General features: G+C 60.7%; 1 protein-coding gene across 1 annotated transcript; it reads left to right on the top strand.

Moving 5' to 3' along the window:
* Positions 1-980: 980 nt before the first annotated feature.
* LOC118881687 lies at positions 981-7231 on the top strand. Its single transcript, XM_036826819.1, has 3 exons — positions 981-1500; positions 3977-4279; positions 6309-7231. The coding sequence occupies exons 1-3, from the start codon at positions 1291-1293 to the stop codon at positions 6489-6491; spliced, it is 696 nt and encodes a 231-aa protein (XP_036682714.1). The 5' UTR covers positions 981-1290; the 3' UTR covers positions 6492-7231.
* The last annotated feature ends 20121 nt before the right edge of the window (positions 7232-27352 follow it).

The raw sequence follows: 27352 nt of genomic DNA, 5'->3' as shown, positions 1-27352 counted from the left end.
ACCTCGGGCTGGAGAACGAAGGGTCCCACAGTGGGTGGAAAGGCAGGACCAGAGCCCCGGCCCTGCTCCTGGGGTGCAGGCGCAGGTGGGGGCAGTGGGCGCTCTCAGCACCTGGGCCCTGTGTCCGCCGTCGCGGCCGCGGGGCCGGTGGGACGATGACCCTGCCCCGGTGCTGAGGGTGGTCTGAGCAGCTCCGGCCTCCAGGCCAGCGGGGGAGGTGCTGGGTGCCCTCACCCCCACCCCCACCCCCGTCTGTGCCCACCTTGCTCCCAGCCACAGCCTGCCGGGATGTGTGGAATCCTGGAAGAGGTAACACGGCCTTCTGGAATCCCCCTGAAGATGGAGAAGGGCAGGGTGGTGGGCTCCCCTGCCTGACACTCATGGGAGTCTGACGATGGAAAGCCCACCAAGTGACCTCAGAACCAACGGGGGTGTCAAGGGGACAGCGTGGTCACCCAGTACAGTGACCACTGGCCACCTGTGGTTACAGAGCACCCAAAATGCGGCCAACGCAAATCTAGGCGCCCAGGAAGGGTCACATACACACCCGACCCACAGCTTCGTATCAGCGCAAACAGTTCTGTTAATACTTGTGTCTTGATCACATGTTGAAATGGTTGTATTATTGGTGTTTTTTTCTTTTTCGTTTCTTTCTTTTTTTCTTATTTTTAATTTTTTTTGCAGCTGCGCTGCGCGGCATGAGGGATTTTATCTCCCTGGCCGGGGATCGAACACGTGCCCCCTGCAGTGGGAGCTCAGAGCCCTAACTACTGGACTGCCAGGGAACTCCCTATTTTTGGTGTTTTAAGAGTATTATTTAAGTTAACGTCACCTGTCTTGATGTTTATACCGTGGCCACTAGAAAATGAGAAATCACTTATGAGGCTGCACTTGTGTTTCTTTAGGGCAATGCTGCTCTAGAAAATGCAGAAACAGACTCCAAGCGACAAGGTTAAGGCCCTCGCCCACGCCGACTTCAGAGTCGTCTCCAGCCGGATTAAAGTTGGGGTTCTTGTTTAAACTGAGGTGACATTCACGTCACATAAAAGCCGCCAGCTGAACCGTTTGGAAGTGTCCAGTCCAGCTGCATTTAGCAGTTCACGGTGTCGTGCCACCATCACCTGGATCTAGTTCCTGGACATCTTCCACCCCAGGAGGAGACCCCGTGCCTGAGCACCCACTCCTGCCCCGGCCCCTGGACCACCACACCCATCCTGCTGTCTCTGTGATTTGCCTGCTCTGGACGTTTCTTCTTCTACATCGTCTTTTGTGACTGGCTCCTTCACTGAGATGTTTTCCAGGTTTATCCACGTTGTCGCATGTTTTAGAGCTCCATCCCTTTTGGGGCCCAATCCTGCTGCCCTGTGGGGACCGACCACATTTTATCTGTCACAGACACTGGGATGTCTCCACCCTTCGGCTGCTGGGGACAGAGGTGCTGTGGACGCTGTCCATGTTTTCGTTTGTGCGCCTGTCTTCAGTGATTTACTGAAGTTTCAGGTATATAAAATACCTTTATGAAAAACAGAGCCCGGGCTCCGTCTCCAGCCCTGTGGCCTCTTCACTCCATCCTTGGCTGGACGTCCCTCTCCGACCCATCCAGACAGAAAATCCGCCACACACCTCGCCCCCCCGGGGGGCTGCCTTGGGCCGGGGGGTCGGGAGATGTGGGTTGGGGCCATGGGGTCACACAGGGCTCCCCTGCCCTGATCCTGGACGCAGCGAGGGGCAAGGCTCTGTGAGGGCTGGGGGGCCTCTCTGGGTGGGGGACTGAGCTCTGGGACCCTGGGTCTGGGGATTCTGGAACGTCCTCGGGGCTAGTGGTCACTTGGGGAGTAGGATGGGGCACCCCAGGGAGCTCCTTCGGTGGGCCCGGGCGGCGTCTTGTTGGCAGTGCTGTGTGTCACCCTCGGCCCAGCCTGGCGGGGCCGCGCTTAGTGGAGGCCCAGGTGTCGGGCTGGCCCCGGGCGTGGCTGCTGAACGCTTTGGGCGGCCTGGAAGCAGCCGGGGTGGCCTGGGGAGCAGGCGCCCGGCCTGGCCACCCTCCGACCTCCTCTCTGCACCTGAAGGTTGTGGGCATCTGGGGGGTCCCCACCCTCCAGTCTGGCCTCCAGAGACCACCGGACTCTGTCCCTCCCCTCAGGAGCCTCTTCTTACTCTGGGGCATGGACCCCAGAACAGGCATGAGCTGAGGGTCAGGGTGTGGGGTAGGGGTGCAGCCCAGGGAGAGGCCTCCTGGGCCTGGGGGGGGGGTCAGGGAGGCCCCGTGGGAGCGTCTTAGAGGTGGTGGGGCCAGGTGACAAGAGGGGCCAGGTGCCCGGTGAGAGCACAGCTGGTGGGAAAGCTCCGGGCTGGGGTGTCTGGGGGTGGCTCGGGCTGCAGCGGCTGGCACGTTCCTGGACCAGGAGCCCCTCCATGGGGTTTGGGGCCTGATTCAGTGCTGGCTGCAGCTCTGAACAGCCAGCTACAGGCTGGCTGTGTCCCCAGGTCACTCCCTGGGGACAGGGAGTGACCTGGTCGGCTCTGCTCAGGGGAGTCCGGGGTCTCTGGAGAGATGCTGAGGGTCTGACACCGGGGCCTCGGGCGTGGGACTGGGGAGTGATTTCCTCTGGGCCGGCAGCACCGGCAGGCCTGACCCAGACGAGCCATTAGGCCGTTAGCCTGCCCCCCGCCCAGCTCCCACACGGGGCTGCAGAGAGGCCCGGATGGAAATTTACAGCGTCGAGGAGAGAGCCTCTCGCCCAGGGTTCTGGCCGGACGCGGTGAGAGGACAATATTTCCCGTAGAAGGGAAATGCAGAAGCTCTTAACAAATCGATAGCTGCCGTCAGTCAATAAACCGTGGAGCTCGTCCCCCTTCTCGAGGGCGGGGGTCCCATGGGCAGCCTCCGCTGACGAAGCAGGGGCTGTGGTGGGCACAGTGAGGGCGGCAGGGGCCCATGACCCGCTTTCTTCTCCGGGCCTGGGTGGGGGTCGGGGGCAGGATGCTTGGACGTCAGGCCGGCTGAGCATTAGTGGCCCAGGGGTCCCCACCCTTCCCGGGCCTCAGCTTCCTCTCCGTCTGGTGGGCATCAAGGCACACTGGAGAGCTCGTGAGAAGCCAGGGAGACACGGGATGCCGGCCCGTTTGCAAACTGTAGAGTGCTGTGCAGGGCCACGCGCATGTGGCCACTGGCGGGTCCGTCCAGACTGAGGCTTCCTCCACCCCTTCCCTCGCCGGGACAGAGTGGTGGGCTGCCTGCCCAGCTGGCCTCGGGGGACGCCACGTGGCCAGGACGTGGTGCTCAGACTCTGCTTTCCATCTGGTGTGACTTGTCTCTCTCTGGACGCGCCCACCTCCCGTGGTTCCCGCCCACCCCCCCTCCCCAGCACCATGGTGCCCGGGCAACGGTGGACTCAAGCCTGGGGACCGGCCCACGGCCCTGCTTATACGTCTGGGGCCACACACGGGCCACCCAGAGGCCTCAGAGGAAGCAGGTGGGGGTCTGTGCATGCAGCATCCCCTTGCCCCAGTGGGCAGGGACCCCAGGATACCCGGCCCCCGAGGCCTAGGCGTCGAGGGGCTGAAACCCAGGCTGTGGAGAAGTGGAGGGCAGACAAGGGCAAGCTCCTCTGGGACGTTGGTAGGTCCGTGCCGGCCCCCCGGGGGTCTTGCAGGCCAGTGGCCGTCATCCTGTGGCACTCTTGGGGCCCGTGAGCCATGGAGATGGCGGCTGTGCTGAGTTCTCTGCACTCCCCGCCGAGGGCCCTGAAAGAGAGGCCTCTCTGTTCGGTGAAGCCGGCTGGCTCCCAGCAGGGTCCAGGGAGGGATCCTCCCACGGGCAGGAATCAAGCCCCTGCCATCCACAGCCCAAACCTCACCCCCGTCATTAGGCGGGTGCAGAAACAGGAGCACAGAGAGGGGAGGGAAGGGCTCAGGGTCACACAGCACGTTGGAGGCCGCACTTCTCAGCTCCTATTTTATCCCCGTTTCACAGATAAGAAAACGGAGGCTCCCAAGCCCAGGCTGTGCCCTGGAGCAGCGAGCACCTCCTGGGGGCCTGCAGCCCCGCCAGCCAGGCCAGGCCAGGCCCGTGCCAAGAAGCCTGGGCGCCTGGAAACCGGAGAAGCCAGGCGGCTTGTCCGCTCGTTGCCCTGGAGATGCGAGGGGAGCTGCCTCCTTGTCTCAGTGCCAGGACCTCGCCGGCCCCTCTACAGCCGCCTCCAGCCAGACACGGCTCCGGTCATTAAATAGGGCAATTGTGGTGCCGGCTCCACGGACCCCATCCTGGACCAGGCTGGTAAGAAACCATGGATCCTGCGGGCACGGCCCCAAGACCTGGGTGTCCGCTCTGCCTGCAAGGAGGGGGGCACACAGGGCCTCCCTGAGCGTCCTCACCCCTGAGCTCAGCAGGAGCCTCTGTCCGTGCAGAGCCTGCGAGCTCCTGCCCAGACCTGAGTCCGGGAGGCCGGCCCCCGGGCAGCTCCCCGTCTGTGGCGGAAGCCGAGCGCGCCCAAGGACGTCCTCCTGGCCAGATTAGCCGTGCCCTGCTCCTGAAGCCACTAAATCTGCAAGCTGGCAGAGAGCAGGGCAAGGCCAGGATACTCCTTCAGCTTTGGGCCTCCGTCCAATTAGCCCCGATAGCTGCGCCCTAATTCTCCCGAACGCTGGGAAGTCCTCCGGCCGGCATCACCGCCCCTTCCCGGCTCCTCCACCCCTCCAGACGCAGAGATGACTTTCCCTATCAAAATGTGCAATAAAGGCAGCAAGGCCCATTTCTTTTTTCTATTTTGAATTCTGTTAACTGACAATTTAACCTAAAATCCTCTGTATTTCCAGCTTGTACAGCTGTAAATAGAGACTGACAGTTTATTTTCACGTCCCGGCTTGTGGGGGGCGGCGGGGGGAACCTATTTGAAATAAATGCTTGCGGGTCCCTGACAGACTCCAGACGGGCCGCCGCTGCGGCTGGCAATCTCTGGGACCTGTCACACTCTGTGATCCGTCTTTTTGCAAACACAAACGCTGCTGATTTCTTATCAAATGTAGAACCGGCCCAGCTCTTTCTTAAATGGTTACCACGAGCATGAAATTGACATTGTGAATCACATGTGACACTGGCTTGTCTGCGCTGTAATTGATCGGTGCTTAGGACCAGGCGCGGGGCTGCCCCACCCCCCCCCACCCGCTCGCAGGCAGAGCCCGGGCCCCCTGCGAGCATCGTCAGTGGGAGAAAACTCTAAGAAAATGCCAGATTCGTGTTCCCCGTGGCCTCCCCCCGCCGCCATCCTCCGAGGTGTCAATTCCAATTTCCACGGCCTCATCATTACGCACATCAAACGGCTGTAATTGGTTGCTACAGAAATTTATCCTCCAAAAGGAGAGTGGGGGCGGCAGAGGAGGGAGCTTCGGAGGAGGACGGGAACGGTGGCGGTAATGAGATTTTGGAAGCCGCGGTGCCACCCCTGAGGTTGGCGGGGAGAGGAGGAGAGGCTGGCGAGCACGAGCTCCCCTTCGCGCTGGCTAACAAAACGCCGTTTGAAAACAAGTCTGGCAGAGTGTGGGTGTCACGCAACAGTCGCAAACACACAGCACCGTTCCAGGAACAGCCGGCCCGTCTTTCACTGCCGCGTCGTCACGGTGACCGCGGGCCACACCCGCAGCCTCCCTCCCCCCCACCCCACAGTTTGCACAGCTGGAGGCGCCCTTCCCGGCCTGCCATCCAGACACTCGGGTGATGATCGCTGCTCTGCAGAAGGGGAAACCAAGGCCCAGAGAGGGGGTGGGGTTTGCCCAGGGTCCCAAACCCAGAGCACTGGGCCTCCTCCGTTAGGGCTTTGCCTCCAAACACCACTTGGGGCCCCTCTGCCGTGCCGTGACCCCCAACGGTGCGTCTGCCTCCTGCCGGCCTCCCCCACCCCCGAGGCTGCCCACCCTTTGTCTGGCAGGGACGGCCCACGCCCGGGCTGCCCGTGAAATCTGAATTGGTTTTTCAGGCCATGGATTTTCTGGGGCCTCCTGGGGAGCGAGCCAGTCTGTGAAGAGACAGAGCAAAGGCCCCCGCAGGGCCCCTCCAGGCTCTCTCCTGCCTGGACGGCTGCTCAGAACTTGGCCGCCCCCTTCTCTGCCTCTCCCCGGCCCCCAGGACCTGCCAGCCTGGGCTCAGCCTAGCCTGGCCCCGGGGACCAGGAGTCCCCACGGCTGAGCGGGGCCCACACTCCCCCCTCTGGGCCCACGCACGGTCCAGCAGCTCCCTGGGCGAGGGTATTTATGTGTCTGTTTTTCCATTTGGATTTTGTGACTGATGAAACAATGATACTAAATTACAGGCGCAGCGATCGTGCCTTGCAGCAGGCGGGCGGCAGGCTTCCCGGACCGTGGCTACGCCAGCCTCCTGCAGCCCGGCCCCTCACCAGGCCCCCGCCAGCTCTCACCACGCCAGGGAGCAGGAAGCAGGAAGCACCGCCCATTTTCCGGTGGGGAAACTGACACACCAGCCGTTTCCCGGTTGAGCCTGCGACCTAGATGTTCAGGCTAGCATCCCTTCCACAGCACCACACACCTGCAGAGGCTGCCTGAAGCATCTCAGGAAATCCATTTGTGGCACGATGGTCGGAAGCTTCTCAGGCCTCCTGAATGGGAAAGCCTTGTTCCTCCTGGTTGCCTGGCTTATTTTTCTTGCATGGGCGGTGCCTTGGGTACATTGCAATGGAATGTGTTTCCCTTTTTGCCTTGGCCCCTAGGAAGCCCAGAGTCAAACAATCGTCTGTTTTTAGCTGTATGACACCATGGTACACACTTCTGAATCCTGGCCTTACTGATGGCTTCTCTCCATATTCACTCAGTTGGGTGTTATTTTGTTCTTATTATTTCAGATCCTTTGGGGAATGATGTGACTGAAGTTCAGAGAAGGGGGGTGAATCTGGTGTTGCTGGGCCTCTGTGGGGCCCACTTGCTAAATGCCATCCCTAGGGCTCTGTGCAGCGTCCATCGGGGACTGGCACCAGGGTGGGTGCTTTGACAGGAGGGGTGCTTGGTGTTGCTGGTGATGGTGGGGGACCCACTCTGTGGCTTGATTCACGGCAGCTCCCAGGGGAACCACAGAGAAACTGTGGGGTGATTACGTCCAGGGTCAGCAAACAGATTTCATTTATTTTGCCATTTTTGATGGAGAATGGCCTCCTGGAGCACTGTGTTAAGAAGTATTCTGTGGGGGCTTCCCTGGTGGTGCAGTGGTTAAGAATCCGCCTGCCAATGCAGGGGACACGGGTTCGAGCCCTGGTCTGGGAAGATCCCACATGCCGCGGAGTGACTAAGCCCGTGAGCCACAACTACGGAGCCTGTGCTCTGCCACGGGAGAGGCCGCGACGGTGAGAGGCCCGCGCACCACGATGAAGAAGGCCATCTTCGGGGCTGCCCCACGCCAGGGTGGCTCAGGTAGGCAGGACACGCATGTCCTTACCTTACCTGGGGCTCCTCAGACACCAGAGCCCCGTGAGATTCTCATACTCAGGCCAGAAGAGAGGCGACGTAAACGTGGACCAACCGAGGTACACGGGCGAGCGAGCCTTTCCCCACCTGCTCAGCCTGGCGGAGGGAGGCTGGGCCCGGGCCGGCCTGGGCGGAGAGGCTGCTAGGGTCTCCAACTCTTCCCAAAGTCTCTGCCCATCCCCAGAGACTCAGAATGCCCGGATGAAGTGCAGGCCTCGGCAGAGCTGTGCCAGCCTGGCCTGAAGATGGCCCGGTCCTGGCTCCCGGCAGAGGTGGAGGCCAGAGGGGGGCGGGACCTGCCACGGCAAGCCCAGCGAGAGCGGTCTGGACGCCTCCGGGGCAGGTGAGGGGGGACGCGGGGCCGATGGGCGGCGGGCCCCGGGGCCGGGCACGTTCTGGAGCCGTCCTCTGGACGTGCCAGTCCTTGGGGGCCGGCCTCTCCCTGGCTCCCTCCTCTTCCCTCCCCCACCCCCAGCTGCGTGGCTGAGACCACAGACCGGGGGCCAGCGGGCTGTGCAGCAAACGCCTCCTCAGCCCCTCCCCTCCTTCCCAGGCTATGGGCCGGGCACGCAACCGACCCCGGCTTCCTGCCCCCCACCCCAGCCCTCCGTGCTGCCCCTCCTCCTGGTGGCTGCTGGCGAGGCCCTGGGATGCCCAGACACTGCCCAGGGGTGGTGGGCTGCCTCAGAGCCCAGACCCTGGGGTGGCGGGGTCCTCCGGCCGGGCTGGCCAGGCCTCTCCTCGCCTCGCCGTGGAGCCGACCTGGGCCGGGCAAGGCCGGGCTGGCGTCTCTGAGTGAGTGGGGAAGGGAGGGGGGAAGCCAAAACTTTAAGGTATATGAACTGTGAAATTAACTCGAAATACTCAAATAAGGAATCGCAGAACAACATAAGCAAAGATGTTTACCAGGGCTTGAAGTTAAATACAGATATTTTCATAAACCCAAACACAAGATGCAATAAAGTTCTGTGGAATGTTAAATATAGTTTACAGTGGAAAGAAGCTTCCTTACTCTCATAAACCTGCATGCATGGTGTCACTATCCGGGCGCTGGGAAGCTGAGTTCCCCGGGCTGCACCGCTGGGCCTGGTGCAGGCGGGCTGGGCACCCACGGCCCGCCAAGGGGCTGCCGGGCCTGGGGACCCAAGGGGCGGTGGGTGCTCCCCTCCCGGGTGGAAGGTGTCACCGGCGGGTCCAGAGATGACTGTGGCTGCCAGATTTGCCCTGCGCTTGGGCACTGCTGTAAAGCTCAGGTCAGGCAGAGCTCAGGGGAGGAAATCTCTCCAAACAGAGAAGCAGGCAATGAGTGGCCACCCAGGTGCTGACTGGCTCCTGGTCCCACCTGGTCTTGGTCCTGGGGCCCCGCCCACCAGCGGGGGCCAGGTGCCATGCAGGCCTGGAGAGCTCCCACCCAGAGACGCCAGCCCCCGGCCAGGGGATGGGGGCTAAGGCACCCAGCTTCCTCTGTCTGGCCCCTCCTGCTGTCAGATCCCTTCACAGGAAGATAGTCGTTTACACTGTAGTGAGAATGAGCGCCTTTATTGTGCTCCCTCCCCAGGACACTGGTCTTCTCTCTGGCTGTGGAGTCTTTGTTGACCCTGGAAATCCACTGGCATAGAAAGGCTGGAAAGGGGCAGGGAGCGGCCCAGAGCCACACACCTAATTCCAGTTGAGTTCTGATTGGAACTCACCTTCCTGGCCTCTGGGGAGAGCAGCTGAGCTCAGTCAGAGTTCTTGGTTGGGCAAATTTATCGAGAGCAGCAGCCCCACAGACCAGAATCACAGCCCGCATTTCAGGTGTGTGTGGGTGTGTGTAGGTGTGTAGGTGAGGACGCCTATGTGTGTAGCTGTTTGTGTGACGTTTCTGAACAGGGCCCGAGTGTGTTCATGTGTCTGTGTGAATCTAAGTACCCCTGTGTGTCGCTTGGGCATGGCAGGGCTCGGTGTGTGCCTGGGGTGGCCGTGGCCCCTGTACCCCTGGACTGTGGGGTAGCCCTTGCCCAGGCAGGCAGCCCCGGAGGTGGTGGGCTGGAGGGGACACGCCCCCGGCACCCCGCACCCAGGGCTACTGAAGACGGGCGGAGCGGCCTTGTACCACGCACTCCTGCAACCCCCACCCCGGCCCCGGCCTGTCCAGGAGCCTGTGTGACGGCTTCAAGCCACGGGGGGTGCGGGGTGCAGGATCCCCATTCCCTGTGTTCAGCTCAGTGTGAAATGAGGCCCCCGCCGCTCCCCCCGGGCCAGCCTTGGCCAGGGATATTGGACACAAAAGCGGAGCCTGGAGAGGCCAGGTGGGCTGCCTTCACCTGGATGGGTGGGTGGGTGGGCCGGGATGGTGGGGAGGGTCCCCCGTTGCCAGCAGCATGCCCGGCACGTGGCCCGAGGCTGGGCTGTCCTCCCAGGCCCAGGCCCACCTGGGTGCCCGGTGGGTGGGTTCAGAGGGGACGGCCAGTGTCCCCGTCCACAGGGGCCAGGCTGTGTGCCGCAGCGCTGCCCTCAGCGTCTCCTCCAGCCCCACCTCGGGGGAGGGGCACTGGCGGGCCCAGATCCCAGCCCAGGCTGCCCACCGCTGACCGGTGCCCCCTCCACTCCAAGCCCTCCCCCAGTGCACACAGGTGGGCATCCATAAGCCTGTTTACCAAGCTTGTATTGTGTGCCCACTGCCTACCAGGCCCCGAGCTGGGAGCTGGGACCCCAGCGCCAGATGTGGCCCTTGCCCTCTGGGGCCCCCGTCTCGGGGGTGGGACAGGAGCGGCAGTCACGGCTGTGTGGCCGATCGATTTCTGGCCTCGTCAGCCAGGCCCTGGGGAGGGGCTGGGCCCCAGATGGGCCACCTGGGTCCCCAGGCCTCGGGGGGTCCCTGGGGCAGCCTGTCAGGGCCCTCGGTGTCCCGGCCCAGGGCAGCTGCCCCTAGGGCCATCCTGCCCCCTGCCGTCCCTCCCAGGCTGTGCCCTCTGCCTGCCCACAGTCGCCTGGTCACTCTTACACTTGCAGGAGGCCGGTGGCATTTCTCCAGACTCCCAGCCTCCCTAATTTTTGTGCTGCTGCTACAGGGAGTATTTTCTTTAAAAACAGGATGGATGTGAGAAGAACAACAACGCTCCGAAACCACACTTAATGGGTGGGTCGGGCTGGCTCGTTAGCGCTGAATAATCGAGCTGCAGCCTCACGGCTGGGAAACAAAAATAAACAACCCACCCGGGCGCGCTGGGGACGGGGGCTTCCACATTCAGCCCCCAGTACCTGGGTCCTGGGTCTCAGGACAGCGGCAGGAGGGCACCCGGTCAGCAGGGGCGCGGGCATCTCCACGGGGACTGCCTTCCTCCGCGCCCTTGCGGGGCACCCACCCTGGGAAAGGTCACTTGAAGGGGACAAACCTCCCAGCCCCTCCCAGGGACGCAACCTTTGTGGCAACCGAAATCCTGCTCGGTAATTTAAGCTTGCTTCCTCCTGCCCCATCCTCAGTGAAGAAGGAGAACAGCTGGCCTTGTCTCTTTTTCTAATAAATCCCATCCGACTGCACTGCCGGGGAGGGACCTGCCAGCTCAGCTGTCCGGCCCAAGGAGAAGGGCCAGATCTCCATCAGCCCTGGGCTCTGGAAATCGGACGGGGAGACCCAAGCGGCGACCCCTGCCCCGGGCAGCCCTCCACTCGCGCCGCCTTTGTATGAGTGGGTGGGGTGCGCCGGGCCGGCGGGAGGGCCGGGGTCTGGGGGGACGGCAACCACTCATTTGTGTAGCCGAGTTCCAGGCGCATTGTGTACTGGGCCGAACTTCAGCTCACAATTTGGGATTAGAGCAAATCCGAGTATTTTTCTGCATGCCTGCCCGCTCCCGGGCACCCAGAGCCTGCTGGGTAACTGCCTATTATCCGCCGGTTCCACTCCAGTGCCCTCCCCAATAAAACTTTTCATATCCTTATAAACGAACTCGATTGCCGTGTTATAAACATTTACACTGTGCTAACAGATCATCTCCGCACATCAGAATTGGCTAAATTCCCTTTTCCAGATGAATATATTGAAGGAGATTAGAGATATGATAGCTTTTCAGATTGCTGAACCCAGAGAAATTAGTTTAGTGAGCATTTACAGAGGCTAAATTGGAACCATTAAATAGTGGATTAAATTGATGGCACTTTCATTGTCTGTCCTTCGGTACTGCTGTAAAATCAATTAGCCGTCACCAGCCCATTCTCCATATAGTGAGATTGTCGTCCTGCCTGGAAGCTGATGCAAAACCTCCCAGCGGTGGCGAGGGGTGCGAAAACACACCTATTAGGTGGTGTGGCATGAAACAGCATCAGGGACCCCGGCTGCCCGGGGAAGGCCCCGCCCGCTGCCCTGGCCTCCCTGCATCCCCAGCCTCTGCCCCCTGTGCTGCCAGCTCCCCCCTCCCCGGAGGCGATGGGGACGGGCGAGGGGGGTGCCCGTGGGCATGGCTGGGCCCCCGTAAGAAAGGCCGGAGATGGCACACGTCTGCAGGGAAGCAGCAGTCTCGGAGGGCACTCTGGGGCTGCCTGGAGGGTAGCTTTCAGGTCGTGACCGAGCGTGTGACTCTTGCTGTCACAAGCCTGTGCTGGGAGCTCACTGAGCATCAGCCATGGATGAGTGGGGAGCCCACTGAACCCTCCCCACGGTCCTGGGGGGCAGGCGCTGTTCTTGTCCCCATTTCACGGAGGAGGAAACTGAGGCCCAGCTGGTCCGGCAGCCGGCCCAGTGTCCACAGCTGGCGCCAGGCAAGCACTGCAGCCTTGAGCAGCTGTCCTGGGCGAGAACCCTCGGGCCGTGCCCAGGTCTGGAAGGAGAGCGGGGCCTACCTCACTCACCAAAGTTCAGGACTGAGTGACCCTCGGGGCAGAGAAGCAAGTCTGGGGGTGAGTGGATGGTCCAAGCGAGCTCTGGAGGATGGGCCAAGGCGAGGGGCACCCTGGGGAATGGGGTGGGGGCAGGGAACACCCATCTTGGGCCAGCACCCTCATCTGTCCCTGCAGAATTCAAATGATGAGCGCAGGACCCTGGGTTGCACTGATGGGGAAGCTAAGGCCCAGAGGCGGCAGGTCCGAGTCGCACAGCAGGTGGCAGCCGGGTGGACAGTCAGCCTGTGTAGTAAACCTGGTTTGTGGTCAGTCCGATTTGACTCAACCAGCGCCGGGGCCTGAAGGAACTTCCCCCAAACACACTCTGGACACACTTTATTTATTTATTTATTTATTTTTGGCCATGCTGCACGGCTTGTGGGATCTCAGCTCCCCGACCAGGGATTGAACCTGGGCCACGGCAGTGAAAGCCCGGAACCCTAACCACTAGGCCAGCAGAGAACTCCTCAGACACACATTTTAGATGCAGGAAGACAGGGTCGTGTGTGGGAGACGGTGGGCAGAGGGCACTCGGGGTCTGGATTGGGGGTTGGGGCAGTGGGGCCGGAGACTGGGTGGCACGCGGGATCTGGTGACGGCCTTTGCCCTGCTGTGTGCTCTGCCGGGAGCCCTCGTTCCCACTCCTGAGCTCAGCTCAGAAGTCACCTGCCCCGGGAAGGCTTCTCTGACCCCGCCGCCCCCTCCGTCAGGCCAGGAACCCCCCTACCCCGGCTCCCACGGGCTGCTGGGCTTCCCCACGTCATGGCGGTCGTGCCACTAGGTAGGAGATGCTGGCCTGCGAGGAGCCCGCCTCCCCATCTGCTGCGGGGCCCGTGGGCCCAGCCCGTCTTTGAGGAGTGGTGGGGGGGTGGGTCCAGGTGTGCTGATGGCCTGGCCACCAGGCAGGTCAGTGAGAACGTGAGCAGGATGCAGCAGCCAGGGGAGCCCCGGGCTTTCCTTGGCCCAAGTGCAGGGGAGGCGAGGCCTGCCCTGGGAGCTGACTGGCTGCAGAACGGCCGCCCTCCCAGTGGCCGGAACACGCACGGGGCCTCGTGGCTGTGAGGAGGTGGCTCCGTCCCTTCTCAGGCAAGAGCCTTTCCTCAGACATTCTGGCAGCACCCACAGTCCACAGAGCACTTCCCGCCCGTGAGCCTGGGACGGCCACCGGCTCCATGGCAGACAGGAAACAGGAGAGACTGGGGGCGGGCAAGCTCGCCCAGCCCGGCAGAGGGGAGCTGGGCTCCACTGAGGGACCCCGTGCCCCCGGCCCCTCCCGTGGGGTCCCGGGCCTGAGCTGAGCCCCGGGGGGCACGGCCATCAGGACCCCACCCCAGCGGCTCGGTGCTCCAGAGCCTTCCCCGTCCTCGCTCTGGGCCCCGCAGGACGGAGGAGGCTGGCGGACCAGCCCTTCTGTGCAACTTTTCAGAGACCAGCCTGCAGCCAAGATGTGGACAATCCTGTGGACGGGCTGAGCCCCTCCGGGCTGCGCTGGGCCTTCGGCCGAGGTCTGTGTGTATGCGTGGAGGCCACGAGGACCCAGAGGGAAGGTGGAATGGAGTGGGCCTGTGGGGGCCTGGGCAGGACCCGCCCAGATGTCCACTCCTGGCTGAGGGGCCCTTAGCCGTCTCCTTCGGAGGGTGATGGGAACGAGCTGCTGGGCGGGGTGCTGAGCGGCCCGTCCTGGGAAGAGTGCAAGGCCCGCTGTGGGGAGAGGGCCGCGGGCAGAGCTGGGCCCGGAGCCTGGAGGTGTGAGGTGCCCTCCCTGGGGATGGGGTGCCCGGCGGCCCCGTGCACAGTGCTGGGCACACACTGGCAGAGTCTCAGGGCTTGGGGCCCCCAGCCCCCTGCCCGGGTCCCTGCAGAGTCCCAGCACCGCCCTGCGCTCACCTTCCTGACGGCTGACCTCCGGCTGCTCTGAGAACTGGCCGCCCCCAGGCTGGCTGAGAGGCCCCTGCCCCAGCGGATTAGCCCCCCCCCAAGAAAAACACACCGTGGGTTTCATCTGAGCCCAGCAGGTGGGCGGGAGGCCTCACAACAGAGAAGCCCAGACGGGTGGGGAGGGGCTGCGGGGAGCACTGCACAGGTCAGGTGACGCCCGGGCATGGAGATGAGGGGTCTGCAGCCCGGTGGGAAGCCCCGGTCAGAGACCCCTGCGCAGGGCAGAAACTGTGCACCCAGAGAGGACTGTGGGTGGGGCCAGGCTGGGATGGGTCCCCTGGGGTCTGCCCGACACCTTGACTACCTCCTGGGTCTCCCCGCTACCCAGAGGCCCTGAAAGGACTCCTCATCCCATCTTATAGATGAGGAAACTGAGGCTGGGGAAGGGAGGGGTGGCCCCTCTGGGACTGGGACCCCAGGCAGCCTGCACCTGCTCGGCAGAACTGCAGACCACTGGGCCACACCCTCATTTTTCACATGGGGGAACCGTGGCCCAGCGAGGGACAGGAGCCCACCAAGGTCACACAGGATGCCGGCCTCCTGTCCCGGCCTGGGCCCCTCTGCTGGGGTGTGCAGCCCATGCCCACCCCAAGCCCATACCCCGGGCCAGGAGGCCGCCCTCGGGGCTGGGTGGAGGCTAGGTGGATAAGGTCTCTGGCAGCTGGCGGGGGTGGGCACGGTGGGTCAGGTGCGGGTGGGGGGTAGCACAGAGGCAGGTGAGAACGGCGGCCGCGGGAGGTTCTCACGGACAAACAGGGTGAACCGGCCGCCCCCGCCAGCCCCTGACAACTGATGTTAAAGTAGAGGGCAGTCTGGGCGCACGTGGCCCTGCACGGGAAGGGGCTGGAGACCCTCCTGCTCGCTGGCTCTGTGCTCGGCGCCCCCGGCTCTCTGCACGCTGGGTGGTGGGCCACGTCTCTGGGCCCCCCCACCCCGAGCTTCCAGGCCGGGATTCTGGGGGTCCCTCCATTCACCCCCCAGGGGACACTCCAGGGATTGGCCGGCTGCCTGGGAGGAAGACCCGGAGCGGCTGTGTGGACTCTGCCCCCTGGGCCTCAGTTTCTCCCCCTGGACGGCTGGGGCCCTTCCCCCTCCCCCCTCCCCTCCCCTGCCCTCCCCCCGCCCATCGCGGGGGCTGCCGGGAGGAGAGTGAGCCAGGGCCCCGCCGGCAAAGATGAGACCACAAGGTGTGTTATGGTTGTCACGCTTGTCACAGGCAGAGTTTCACGCTCGGCCCCTGGGGACCGTGAGGGCCTGTGGGGCGGGGGCCAGGGACGCGGGGCCTTTCATCACCTGGGCCGCCGGCTCCCCATTCGGGACAGTCTTCATCTGGCCGTGATGAATGGCTGCAGCTCCGCTTGGAAGGCCTGGGAGAGGAGCCAGAGAAGCCGGGCAGAGGCTCTAAGACGTGGAGGTGAAGGGGGCGCGGCACCGGGAGGGCCACTGGTCCGTCTGTCCAGGCCACTGTCCTCTGCCCTAGAACGAGAGCAGGAGGGGCTGGAGCACGGGGTGGGGGCGTTTCTAAGCACACTTTCTGGAACGTTTGGACGCATGGGAGGGAACCCAGGCTGGGCCACCACGGACGGGCACCCGCGCGTGCCCTAAGCCCAGAGGTGCCCTGAGGCTCCGGGCAGCCCCTGAGATGCGGCCGAGTCCGGGTGCAGCAGGGCTGTGGAGGCGAGACCAGAGGTCCACCTGTGCGGCCCCTTCCTCCCCCTTCCGGTACGAGGACACGAGCCAGGCCGGAGCGGCCTGCCCACCAGGGACACACGCCCGGCCGTGTCGTGGGAGCTGCGCTGCCCACCTGCTCAGGGGGACCAAGGCAGTGTGGGGTGGAGCGCAGGCCCTGTGGCCGCCATCCACTGCACTTTGTCGCTCTGGGTCCTGCGTCGCAGGATCATGGGACACGTCCTCGGGGCTAAAGCCGCCTGGCTCTCTGGCTTCGGGGAGAAGGAAGCAGGTTGGCGTCGAGATGTCCTCGAAAACAGGTCGTGTAAGAGTCAGCGATGGACGCGAAAGTTGGTGGGCAAAAGAGAGATGAGACACAGGAACCCACACTCTTCCGTGTACCTCCCCGGAGAGACACTTATTAAACTTTCTGTACTTTTTTTGGGGGGGTGGGTAAAATATACATAACATTTACCACCTTAACCCCTTTTCAGTGTCCAGTTCAGGGGCATTAAGCACATTCACACTGTTGTGCAGCCATCACCACCGTCCATCTCTGGAATATTTTCATCGTCCCGAACTGAGACGGTTCCCATTAAACACTCACTCCCCTCCCCCTCCCCCAGCCCCGGGCCCCCACCCCCTACTTTCTGTCCCTGTGACCCTGACTCCCCCAGGGTCCTCACGTGAGTAGAATCGCAGTGTCCGTCCTTCTGTGTCTGGCTTATTTCACTGAACATCAGGTCCTCGAAGTCCAGCCACATTGTAGCAGGTGTCAGTACCTCATTCCTTTCTAAGCCTGAATCTACTGATTCATTACAAAGAGAAAACTAGTAACTTCACATGGGAGAAAGCCAACAGGCACCAGCAGGTGATCAAGCTAGCACCACCCGGGACGGGACAAACACCCCAGGCTCTCTTGCCCTGAGGCCCCGGGGAGACACGGCATCACTTTTGGGATGTTCCTGCCCCAAACACACAGCCCGGACATGCCCAGTCATGAGGAGACCCCACAAAGCCACACGGAGGAGCGTCTGACCAAGCAGCTGGCCGGCACTCTTAACAAAACGTCAGTGTCGCAAAAAAGACTGAGACGCTGTCCCAGAATGACCGTGACGACGGTGACGTGACAGCTACGTGCAACGCAAGGTCATGGGACAGGACCTGGGCGTCAGCAGGACGACTGGTGACCCTTGAAAAAGGCTTGTATCAGGAACCCCATCTACACTCAGGACTCTGGCGGGAATCAACTGTTAAATAGTCAGGAATTTTGCAAACCAGCTGTAAATTATTGAGATCGGCCGTGGTGGGAGTATTTATACCGTAGAGATAGGCAAGCGGCACAAAGCAGGACTTTTGGGGGCAGGGGGAGACCTCACAAGCACACCACCGGTTCTGTAAGATGTGACATTAGGGGAAGCTGGGTGAGGGTAACTGGAATCCTGTTCATGATTTTGCAGCATTTTTGCAAGTCTGAACTTACTTCAAAATAAAAAGTTTTAAAAAGTTCTAAAATCAGAGACTCAGCTCCTGGCAAACCAATCCCCTTTCTGTGTCCTTCAGAGGCATCAGACGCCACCCAAGCCTGACACACTCTTTCCTCAGCCCCTGGGGAACCACACCCTCCTGGCTTCCTTCTTTTCCTCAGTCCCTTTCAGTCTTTTAAAATAGGCTCTAATTTCTTTCTTTCATCCATCCCTCCACCCACCTATACATCCTCCCCTCTATCCTTCCATCCATCCATTTACTGTTTTTCTTTTTGATAAATTTATTTATGTTTTTATTTTTGGTTGCGCCGGGTCTTCGTTGCTATGCATGGGCTTTCTCTAGTTGTGGTGAGCGGGGGCTACTCTCGGTTGTGGTGCACGGGCTTCTCATTGCAGTGGCTTCTCTTGTTGCAGAGCATGAGCTCTAGGCACGTAGGCTTCAGTAGTTGAGGCACGTGGGCTCAGTAGTTGTGGCACACGGGCTTAGCTACTCCGTGGCACGTGGGATCTTCCTGGACCAGGGCTGGAACCTGTGTCCCCTGCATTGGCAGGCGAATTCTTAACCACTGCGCCGCCAGGGAAGTCCCCATTTACTATTTTTAGAGCAACTTAAATGCAGGGCACTGCTCTCGTTTATTGTGCAGTAATGAGCAAAAGAGACAAAGCCCCTGACCTCATGAAGTTCATACACCAATGGCGAGAAAAGCAAGCCAACAAGAAAAGAACTCTGTGAATTAAACACGCAGGAAAGGATGAGGTATCATGGGGGACGGGGGGTGGGAGATATAAAGCTGGGAACGGTGGGTGCACAGACACTCCGCCCCCGCCCAGCACGTCCCAGGGGCCGTGATCTCACTACCCTCCCCAGCTCCACCATGAACTCCAAGCCTGCAACCATCTCACCGTTCGATCCAGGCACATAAGAAGAGTCCAAGTGAGTTGGATGGTGTTTGATGGGGCCCCATGTGGGGTTGGACTCCAACGTCCGACCCAGACAAGCCCTTGAAACCGGGAATCCCCAGTTCACGGAGGCCCAGGGAGACAGGGGCCCCTGGCCAACGGTGCTGGAAGCCGGGCCGGCCCTGGAAAGGCATTTGGCAACGTAAACTCAGCACCGTGGAAATGCTCGACATCTTTGACCCAGTAATGCCACGTGTGGGAGGCTCTTCCAAGGAAATTACCCCAAATATGGGGAGAGCGTTAGGCCCAAAGATATTCACTGTAACATTATTTTTACGACCAAAAAAAAAAAAAAATGAGAAGCAGCTGAAGTGTCCAACAATCGGGGAGTAGTTTAGTAAATGATAGTCCACAGACTCGATGGAATACTAGGCAGTCATTAAAAGTGATAATTACAAAGACCGAGCGGTAAAATGCAGTCGCGCCTGCAGTGTAACGCTGAGGGGAGAGCAGCGTGTAGAATTATGTGTACATTAGGGGTGTAATGATGTAAGAAACATATGCAGCAGGAAAAAGCCTGGGAGGGGATGGAGTGGCAGAGGACAGAGTGGTGAGCTGGGGAGACGGAGAGCAGCTGCTCTTTTCTGTTTTCTGACTTTTCTATAAAGTATGATATCTTTAGTAATTTAAGATACAGGCACACCCCGCTTTACTGCGCTTCGCAGATACTGCATTTTCCACACATTGAAGGTCTGTGGGGACCCGAGTCTAACAGCACCATTTTCCCAAGAGCATCTGCTCGCTTCGTGTCTCTGTGTCACATTTTGGTCATTCTTGAAATATTTCAAACCCTCCGCCAGCCAAAAGATTACAACTCAAAGGCTCAGATGATGGTTAGCATTTTTTAGTGATAATGTATTTTCCATTAAGGTAGGTCCGTTGTTTTTTAGACATAAGGTTATTGCATACTTAATACACTACAGTGTAGGGCAAACACAACTTTTTTTCTGCACTGAGAAACCGAGAAGTCGGTGTGAGAGGCTTTACCGCGATACTCTCTTCTTTGCGGTGGTCTGGAGCCAAACCCGTGACATCTCCGACGTGTGCCTGTACTTAATCAACAGAGTTATTGCAGGATGTCAGGATTGTGGTAAGTTTTGGCTTCTCTTTGTGCTTTTCTGGATTTTCCAAATGTTCTCCTATGAAGAGGATCGCTCTGGTCCTGTGATGGGAGGAGGTTAGGGTGGGGCCGGAGCCGGGGTGCCAGCCCTTGTGGGATCATTGGCACGGGGACACCCTTCCTGCCCTCAGAAGGGCCATGCGGGTGGAGGAGCAGGTGTGCCCACAGCCTCCTGAGGGGAGACTGGCGCCTCGGCGGGCATCACGGGCTACCCTGAAGGAAGCGCTGGGTGCCCTGGGGACGCGGGAACGCTCCCCATCACCAGGAGGCTGCAGGCCGGGGCTCTGGGCTGTTATGGAAGGACGTCTACAAGGGGAACAGGGTGGTCAGAGGCCTGCGAGGTGCACTCTAGGGGAAGAGGGGAATGAACTGGAGGTTGTTCTGCACGTACCCTGCCCAGGCGTCACCTGCACCAACTCATTCATGCCTCAGAAACAGCCGTGAAAAACAAGCTTGTTTGTCAGAGGAGGAAATGGAGGCTTGAAGGCCTCAAGTAACTTGCCCAGAGTCATGAAGCTGGTAAGTGAGTGAGCACCCCAGAAATGGCTCTCCTAGGATTGTGCAGTGTACAACTTACACCACTGTCCAGGGCCTGCATCAGGGTTCAGACCCAGGTCAACCCGAGTTCAGAGTCTGGGCTTTCCCACGTGGCCCCAGGCCCTGTGCCAGAAACACAAAAATAAGAAGTTGTCCTAGTCCTCAGGGAGCTCAGAAACCAGGGAGAGAGGAGGACACGGGAAAGAAAACCGTAAAGATGATCATGGTGATGATGGTGCTGCAGGTGATAAAGGTGTTGATGATCCTGGCGATGAAGGTGATGGTGGTGACAGTGACCATCATTTATTCAGTGCTCTTTATGTACCAGGCACTGTGCTAAGTCTTTCAGATAAAGTATTTGGGTGGTCGGTACTATCCTGCCTATTTGGTCTTTCAGCCCACGAAGGGAAGGGCTGATATTTTCACCTAAGTCCACATGATTCCTGGGTCTGGGCTGGACAAAGGCCTGAGGGAGGCCGGGTGTGAGGGGCTAGGACTGAGGTCTATGCAGACGGAGTCTACCCCCCCCCTCCAGCAGAGGGAGGGGAAACATGATGGGCAGAGCTGATCCACATTGCGGGGCGGCCCAGATACGGCCCCTGCCTGGAGGGTTGATGCCAGGCCAGCAGTGAGGGGGCCAACAGCCCTGGGGCAGAAAGCCGTAGGGGTGCAGATGCCTGGGGCTGAGCGGGGGGGGCGTGCACCTGCTCGCCTTCCTGTTTTGCAGATGGGGGTTGGGCGCTGCAGAGGGGCAGGTGTATCCGCCATGTTTTTTATTTTCTGTATTTTACGATGCTTTGACGTCTCAGGGGCCCTGCTGGCCAGGAAGAAAGTGCCCCCTGCCCCAGGGTTAGCTGGTCTGAGGTAGCAGATACTCCCGTGAGCGCGCCTATCGTATGGAACCAGCCAGCACAGAGCCCACACCTCAACCCCTTCCTCTCTCAGGCTCCCACGCTCCCAGGGCAGTACCTCAGTCACCCAGGGCCAGGAAGCAGACAGCTGGAGACCCCCCTATAGCCCAGAGCCTGCCCCAGTTCTTCAATCCATCCAACCATAAGCCAGTGCACTGCTGACCCCGCCTCACCCATTCCATCCCCTGAAAACTGCAATAAAGGCTCTGGGCCCTGCTCCCCCCAGGTTCCTTCTGCCTCTGGACCCACCCGCTGCTGCCCCGTGTGGCCCTGCATGGCCTGCCCCCTCCTCTGGGGAACTGTGAGTGATAAACTCTTCTTTCAAGGCAGTGGTCTCCACGTCTGTCACCTTATATACCTGATTAAAACACATCATGGGTGCAAATCTCAAGATGGCAGGGGTGGCCTTGGGCCGCATGGCAGATCCAAGTTCAGACACAGGCTGTCTGGCTGGCCCGTCACGGAGCTGCTGAGGTGGGGTGAGCAGGGGTGAGCAGGGGTCCAGAGGGGCCACGGTTGTCCTGTGTGGTGGGTGGCCATGGGGCAGTGGGAGGGGACGCGCCTTCTGAATTCTGCTCATCTCCCGCTGCTGGGTGACTAGGGCGGGTCTCCATCTCTCCGTGGGCCTCCTCTGTGGACTGGAGACCTGGGCCTGGGAGCTGCCGGCCGGCCGGGAGGGTGCCGTCCGAGCCAGGCTGCAGCGGCTGCTGAGCTGAGGGCCAGGTGCCATGGGGCCGTCCCCCCCCCAGTAGAGCCACCACCCTGCCCACGACCCGCTTGGCAGCCCCTGTAGGCAGCAGAGGGCGGGCAGGGCCGAAAGCCGGGCTGGGGGGTAGGGGGAGGGCAGTAGCCGGCGGGGCCCCCGGCCGCCTCGCCCCGGTGCCTGCTGGTCGGCATCTGGCCCCGGCCCAGCTCCCCTTCCTCTGGGCCCGGCGCTCTCCGTCCACTGGGCCGCCTCCCCAGGGGTGTCAGGCCCTGAGTGCACGGCCACGGCCAGCCCGGCCGGCCCATCATTGAAGCCTCCCTCCCGTAATTGGCAATTTTGTCATATTTATTCACAACAGATCGGATTGTCAGGAGCTTGCTGGGGCTCTCCGGAGGCCCGCCGTGAAATCGGTTTGAAATGGTGTGTCAGGTTTTTCTCTCCCTGCTGAAGCGACCATCTGGCTGCCGGGCCGGGGCTGGGCTGATACACTGACCCGGGGAATCGCGGCTAAGCCGCTCCCGGGGGCCCGCACGCCCGCGCGCCGCTCCGGCCTCCCCCGTGGGCTCGGCTGCAGGGGGAGACCTGGGCGGGGCGGGGGGGCAGGAGGCCGAGAGCTCCCGGGCACCACACTGGCCATCCAGGCCCTGCCAGGTTGGCACCTCTCCCACAGCCCTACCCCGGGTGGCCCAGATCTCAGCGGCTGGGCAGAATCAAAGGGTAAGTTCTTTTTTTTTAAAATTATTTTAAAAATTTATTTATTTTTGGCTGCGTTGGGTCTTTGTTGCTGCATGCGGGCTTTCTCTAGTTGCGGCGAGCGGGGGCTACTCTTCACTGCGGTGCGCGGGCTTCTCACTGGGGTGGCTTCTCTTGTTGTGGAGCACGGGCTCTAGGCGCGTGGGCTTCAGTAGTTGCAGCACGTGGGCTCAGTAGTTGTGGCGCACGGGCTTAGTTGCTCCACGGCATGTGGGATCTTCCCGGACCAGGGCTCCAACCCGTGTCCCCTGTACTGGCAGGCGGATTCTCAACCACTGCACCACCAGGGCAGCCCCAAGGGTGAGTTCTCAATCGTATGGCAGTTCTGTCTGGGTCGACGGGGGCTCCGGTCCTGGCGGTCCTCAGGCCCCTCCCACCACAGTGCATAGCCCTATGAGCTCCTGGTGTCACTCAGCTGGGGGGTGGGGGCAGCTCCCAGGAAGGCCCCAAGCTGGACGTGATCAGGTGGCCCCAATGGACGCCAGGAGGGCTTCAAAGTGTCATATCCAGGGGAAGAAATGGGCTGGGAGCCCATGAAGCAGACCCTCAATAAAACAGGGGCACCAAAACCTTTTTTCTAAGAAATATATTATTTCAAAAATCAAATGGGGCTGCTTCACACCTATTAGGATGAAGTATATATTTTTTAATATAATAATATTATATATATAATATTATATATATCTCTCCAGAAAATAACAAACATTAGCAAGGATGTGGAGAAATTGGAACGCTTGCACCCTGTTGGTGGGAGTGTAAATTGGTACCACCATGGCGGAAAACAGTACAGAGTTTCCCCCCAAAATTAAAAATAGAACTGCCATATGATCCAGCAATCCAACTTCTGGATCTGCACCCAAAAGAATCGGAAGCAGGGCACAAACAGATACGTGTACACCCACGTTCACAGCAGCATTACTCACAGCAGCCAAAAGTGTGGAAGCCACCCAAGTGTCCATCGACGGATGACGGATGAACACAATGTGGTCCATCCACGCAATGGAATATCACTCAGCCTTCAAAAGGGAGGAAACTCGGACACCTGCTACAACGTGGATGGACCTTGAGGACATGGTGCTCAGTGAGATAAGCCAGACACAAAAAGACAGATACTGTGATTCCACTCCTGTGGGGTCCCTGGAGGAGCCGGGGTCACAGAGACAGAAAGCAGGGGGTGGGGCGAGGGGCTGGGGGAGGGGGAGGGGCAGTTAGTGTGTAATGGGGACAGAGTCTCAGTTTGGGAAAACGGAAGGTTCTGGAGACGGACGATGGTGACGGCTGTCCAGTGTGACCACACTGTGTATGTACTTAATGCCCCTGAACTGGACATAAAAATGGCTAAGAGGATAAATTTTATGTTATGCGTATTTTACCACAATAAGAAAATCAAACGGAGCCACCACCTATGGGGACACTGGCATGTCCCGTGTGTCTTGTTTCTGGGCAGAGGGTGGGCCTGGTGCCCCTTTGGGCTCTGGTTCTGGGCTCTGGCTGCCCTGTTCTCTCTGCAGGGGAAGGGGGAGGGGATGGGCTGCCCACGGCCACGCCGGGGCCCTCGGCGACAAATGGGCCCTCAGGGCCATGTGGGACCAGGGAGGCCGGACTGTGGGGCTGGAGCCACACACCAGACCAGGACTCGGGGCCTGGGACGGGCCACAGCAGGGGTGGCCTGCTGGGGACACCTGCTTATTTTTAATGCTGACGCCACATCAGGAAAGCCAGTTAGGCAGTGGTGGTGAGAAATTGATTGGTTTTGGAGCAAAGACCAAAACCCAGAGCTCGGAGGTTGTGGGAACGACGGGGGGGAAGGCCTAGTTGGCCCGCCCATCCCGTGTGTGTCTGTCTGTTGTCCCTTGGAGGATCCGGGCAAGGGGGAGGGTCCGGGCGCCCCAGCCTGCCACCGCGGCCACCTGCTGGGTCTGCAGGAATAACACTGGATGCACAGAGGCTGGGCTGGGGTCTGTCTTGGAACCCCCATGGTGGGGGCATGTCTCCTCCCCAGGAGGCTGGCCCGGGGCCCCTCCAGCCCGCACCTGCCCCGCCATCATCTCCCACCTGGGCCAGAGCGGGGCCCAGGCTGGACTGCTGCCAGGTGGGTTCCCTGAGGCCTCCCTGCCCCTCACCCAGCCCCCATCCTCCCTGGGTTCCACCCACACCTGGGTTCTGGTCTCAGCATCTCTGCTCACTGGCCGGTGACGCTGGGCAGCTAAAGGCCCCGTCTGGCCCTCAGTTCTTCCCCCTGTAAAAGGGGGTGGAGGGCGTTATCCTTCCCTCCCACCCCTTCTGCCTCAAATTGGACGTCTGCTCCGAAGCCAGGATGCACGGGGGCCCTGGGCACTGCCTGGAAGGCGTCATCAGGAGGGGCCCTGCCGGCCGCTGCCCACAGCCTGGCCCGTGCGTCTGTGCAGTGGGAGCCCAGGGACCCGGGAGAAGGCCCTCCCCCACCGGAGGTGGAGGGCGGGGAAGGGGCTCACTCCTGATCGTCATGCTAAGTGGGCGTCTGCGAGGCTGACTCGCGGACCCAGCTCTGCTATTTTCCTAAGGATTAGGGGCTCTTTACACAGCACAGCCCTCGGCTGAGCCTCGCCAGGCACCCACCACGCAGGCCCTCAGGGGTGGGCAAGGCGGGGGTCAGGGGCTGCCCGCGCTCTGGTCGCCCTCAGGCCAGCACTGCCCAAAATGGGGGCCGCCGGCCGCTGCGCGCGTCTGAGCCGGGATGCGCTGTGAGTGCAGAAGAGAAGACCGCGGAATATTCCAGTAGCGATTCTGCTTCTATGCATCACACGTCGAGAAGATAAGGTTTGGGATCTATTGGGCTAAAGAAAATATATCATTAAGGTTAATTTCACCGGCCTCTTTGGACTTTTTTTCACTGCGGCTTCTAGAAAATTCTGAATCACATACCTGTGTGGTCGTGTTCTATTTCTTTGAATGGTGCTGCTCCAGGTAATGTTACCACGTCTGCTCTCAATGATGTAAACCAGGATGGGAGGGCAGGCGGGATGGAGGGGGGGACTGCGTGGGGCTGGCACGGCGGTGAACGCCAGGCTGGAGCCTGGTCCTGTGGGACGTGTGGTCAAACCCCCTCCCCTTGAATCTGGTGACTTACTTGACCAATAGTACGTGGTGGAAGTGACATCTGGACCCCCGAGACCGGGTCATGAGAAGGCTTGCAGCTTCTCCCTCTTCGTCCTCTTGGGACCCTGAGCTGCCACGGAAGAAATCTGATTACTGGAAAGGCCTGCGGTGGGCGCTCAGCTCCACTGTCCCGCCTGCGTCCTGCCTTCCAGCTGTCCCCACCAGGGCACCCCCAGACCAGCCCCAGCCCCGTCCTGGGCAGTTGAAACCTGCTGAGTGACCTCAGGTGATGACACGTGGAACAGAAGAGCCACCCAGCCGAGCCCTGCCTGAATTCCTGACCGCAAACCAGGGAGAGATGGCGAAATGGTTACTGTCAGAACTGCTGATTGGGGTAGTTTGTTATGCAGCCGACGACCGGAAGCACTGATACACGACTCCCCCTACTCCTCGGACCCGCTCCAGATCCAAGGTGTCCCGGTGACGCCCGCGCAGCACAGGGTCCAGTTCAGACTCCCCCTACTCCTCGGACCCGTTCCAGATCCAAGGTGTCCCGGTGACGCCCGTGCAGCACAGGGTCCAGTTCAGACTCCCCCTACTCCTCGGACCCGTTCCAGATCCAAGGTGTCCCGGTGACGCCCGCGCAGCACAGGGTCCAGTTCAGACTCCCCCTACTCCTCGGACCCGTCCCAGATCCAAGGTGTCCCGGTTACGCCCGCACAGCACAGGGTCCAGTTCAGACTCCCCCTACTCCTCGGACCCGTTCCAGATCCAAGGTGTCCTGGTGACGCCCGTGCAGCACAGGGTCCAGTTCAGACTCCCACGGTGCCCTTGGTCATCACGTCCACGTAATGTCCTTCAGTCTGGAGTGACCTTTCCTTGACTCGCGACACTGACATCCTTGAGGACAGCAGGCCGTTTTGTGGAATCACATGTCCTGGAGTTTGTCTGCTGTTTCTTCAGAGCCGGTTTCCTGCTTGGTAGGAGTCGCTGCCGGAGGAGATGCCACAGAGGTGACACCGGGTCCTGGAAATGTGTCCTGTGCGGGGTGGGGGGGGAGGGGGGGCCTGGTTTGATCTGACCGTTTGATGAAGGGAGTGTCTGCAGGGTTCCCCGCTCTAAGGTTACCCTTTTCCCTCTGCAATGAATGTGTTTTTGTGAGGTGGGAATTGGAGGCTGTAAGTAGCCTGCATGTCGTCAAGGTTTCCATTTATTCCTGGCTCAGGACACTCTGGATACTCTTGCTCCTTCCCTGCCCGGCTCTGGGACCATGGTTTCTTCAAAAGCCTCCTTTCCTTCTAGTGGGGAAAGGGGCTTAGAAACCAAGATTTGGGTTCTAGGAGTGCCCACTGCTACCAAGGGGTCACTGCCCCAGGAGGATTTGGGGTGCAGGTCAGTTCCACACAGAGACGGCCCAGTGGATGCTGGCTGCGCCGGGGGACTCGGGGTTCACCGCCTGCAGGGTCTGTCCCCACGATGGGCCTGAGCCACGCCCTCCAGCTTCCTGGCCACAGCTGCAGCTCCTGCTCCTGTGTCACAGGACGTGATTCACGGGGGACCCAGATGGTGTCCCAGAGATGGGCCTGAGTGCCAACTGAGTGGGCAGCACACCAGCACGTGCCCCAGACCCAAGTCCAGGGCTCGACAGGCAGCATGGGAGCGAGGGGGTCAGAGAGCACCAGGGTGTGCTTGGCACGTGCTCGTGGGCACACGTGTTCACATGCACACCTGGGCGTGGGCGTGTGCAGGGAGCCATCCTCACGGCACGTGTGTGTATCTGACATGTGGTCTCTGTGTCTGTGTCCACACTGTGCGGGGAGCTGAGGGTCTGGGGGCGTCTGGGGGTGCCTGAGAGAGGGTGAACGCT

Source organism: Balaenoptera musculus, chromosome 15, assembly GCF_009873245.2.
Source record: "Balaenoptera musculus isolate JJ_BM4_2016_0621 chromosome 15, mBalMus1.pri.v3, whole genome shotgun sequence".
Taxonomy (NCBI): Eukaryota; Metazoa; Chordata; class Mammalia; order Artiodactyla; family Balaenopteridae; genus Balaenoptera; species Balaenoptera musculus.
Note: the sequence above shows the minus strand (reverse complement) of the source record. Positions and strands in the feature narration are given on the sequence as shown.

Coding starts and splice junctions, on each gene's coding strand:
- LOC118881687 (XM_036826819.1), top strand. CDS start 1,291: ATGTTTTCCAGGTTTATCCACGTTGTCGCATGTTTTAGAGCTCCATCC. Junction 1,501..3,976: donor GTGATTTACTGAAGTTTCAG/GTATATAAAATA, acceptor CCCGTTTCACAG/ATAAGAAAACGGAGGCTCCC. Junction 4,280..6,308: donor CCCCATCCTGGACCAGGCTG/GTAAGAAACCAT, acceptor ACTAAATTACAG/GCGCAGCGATCGTGCCTTGC.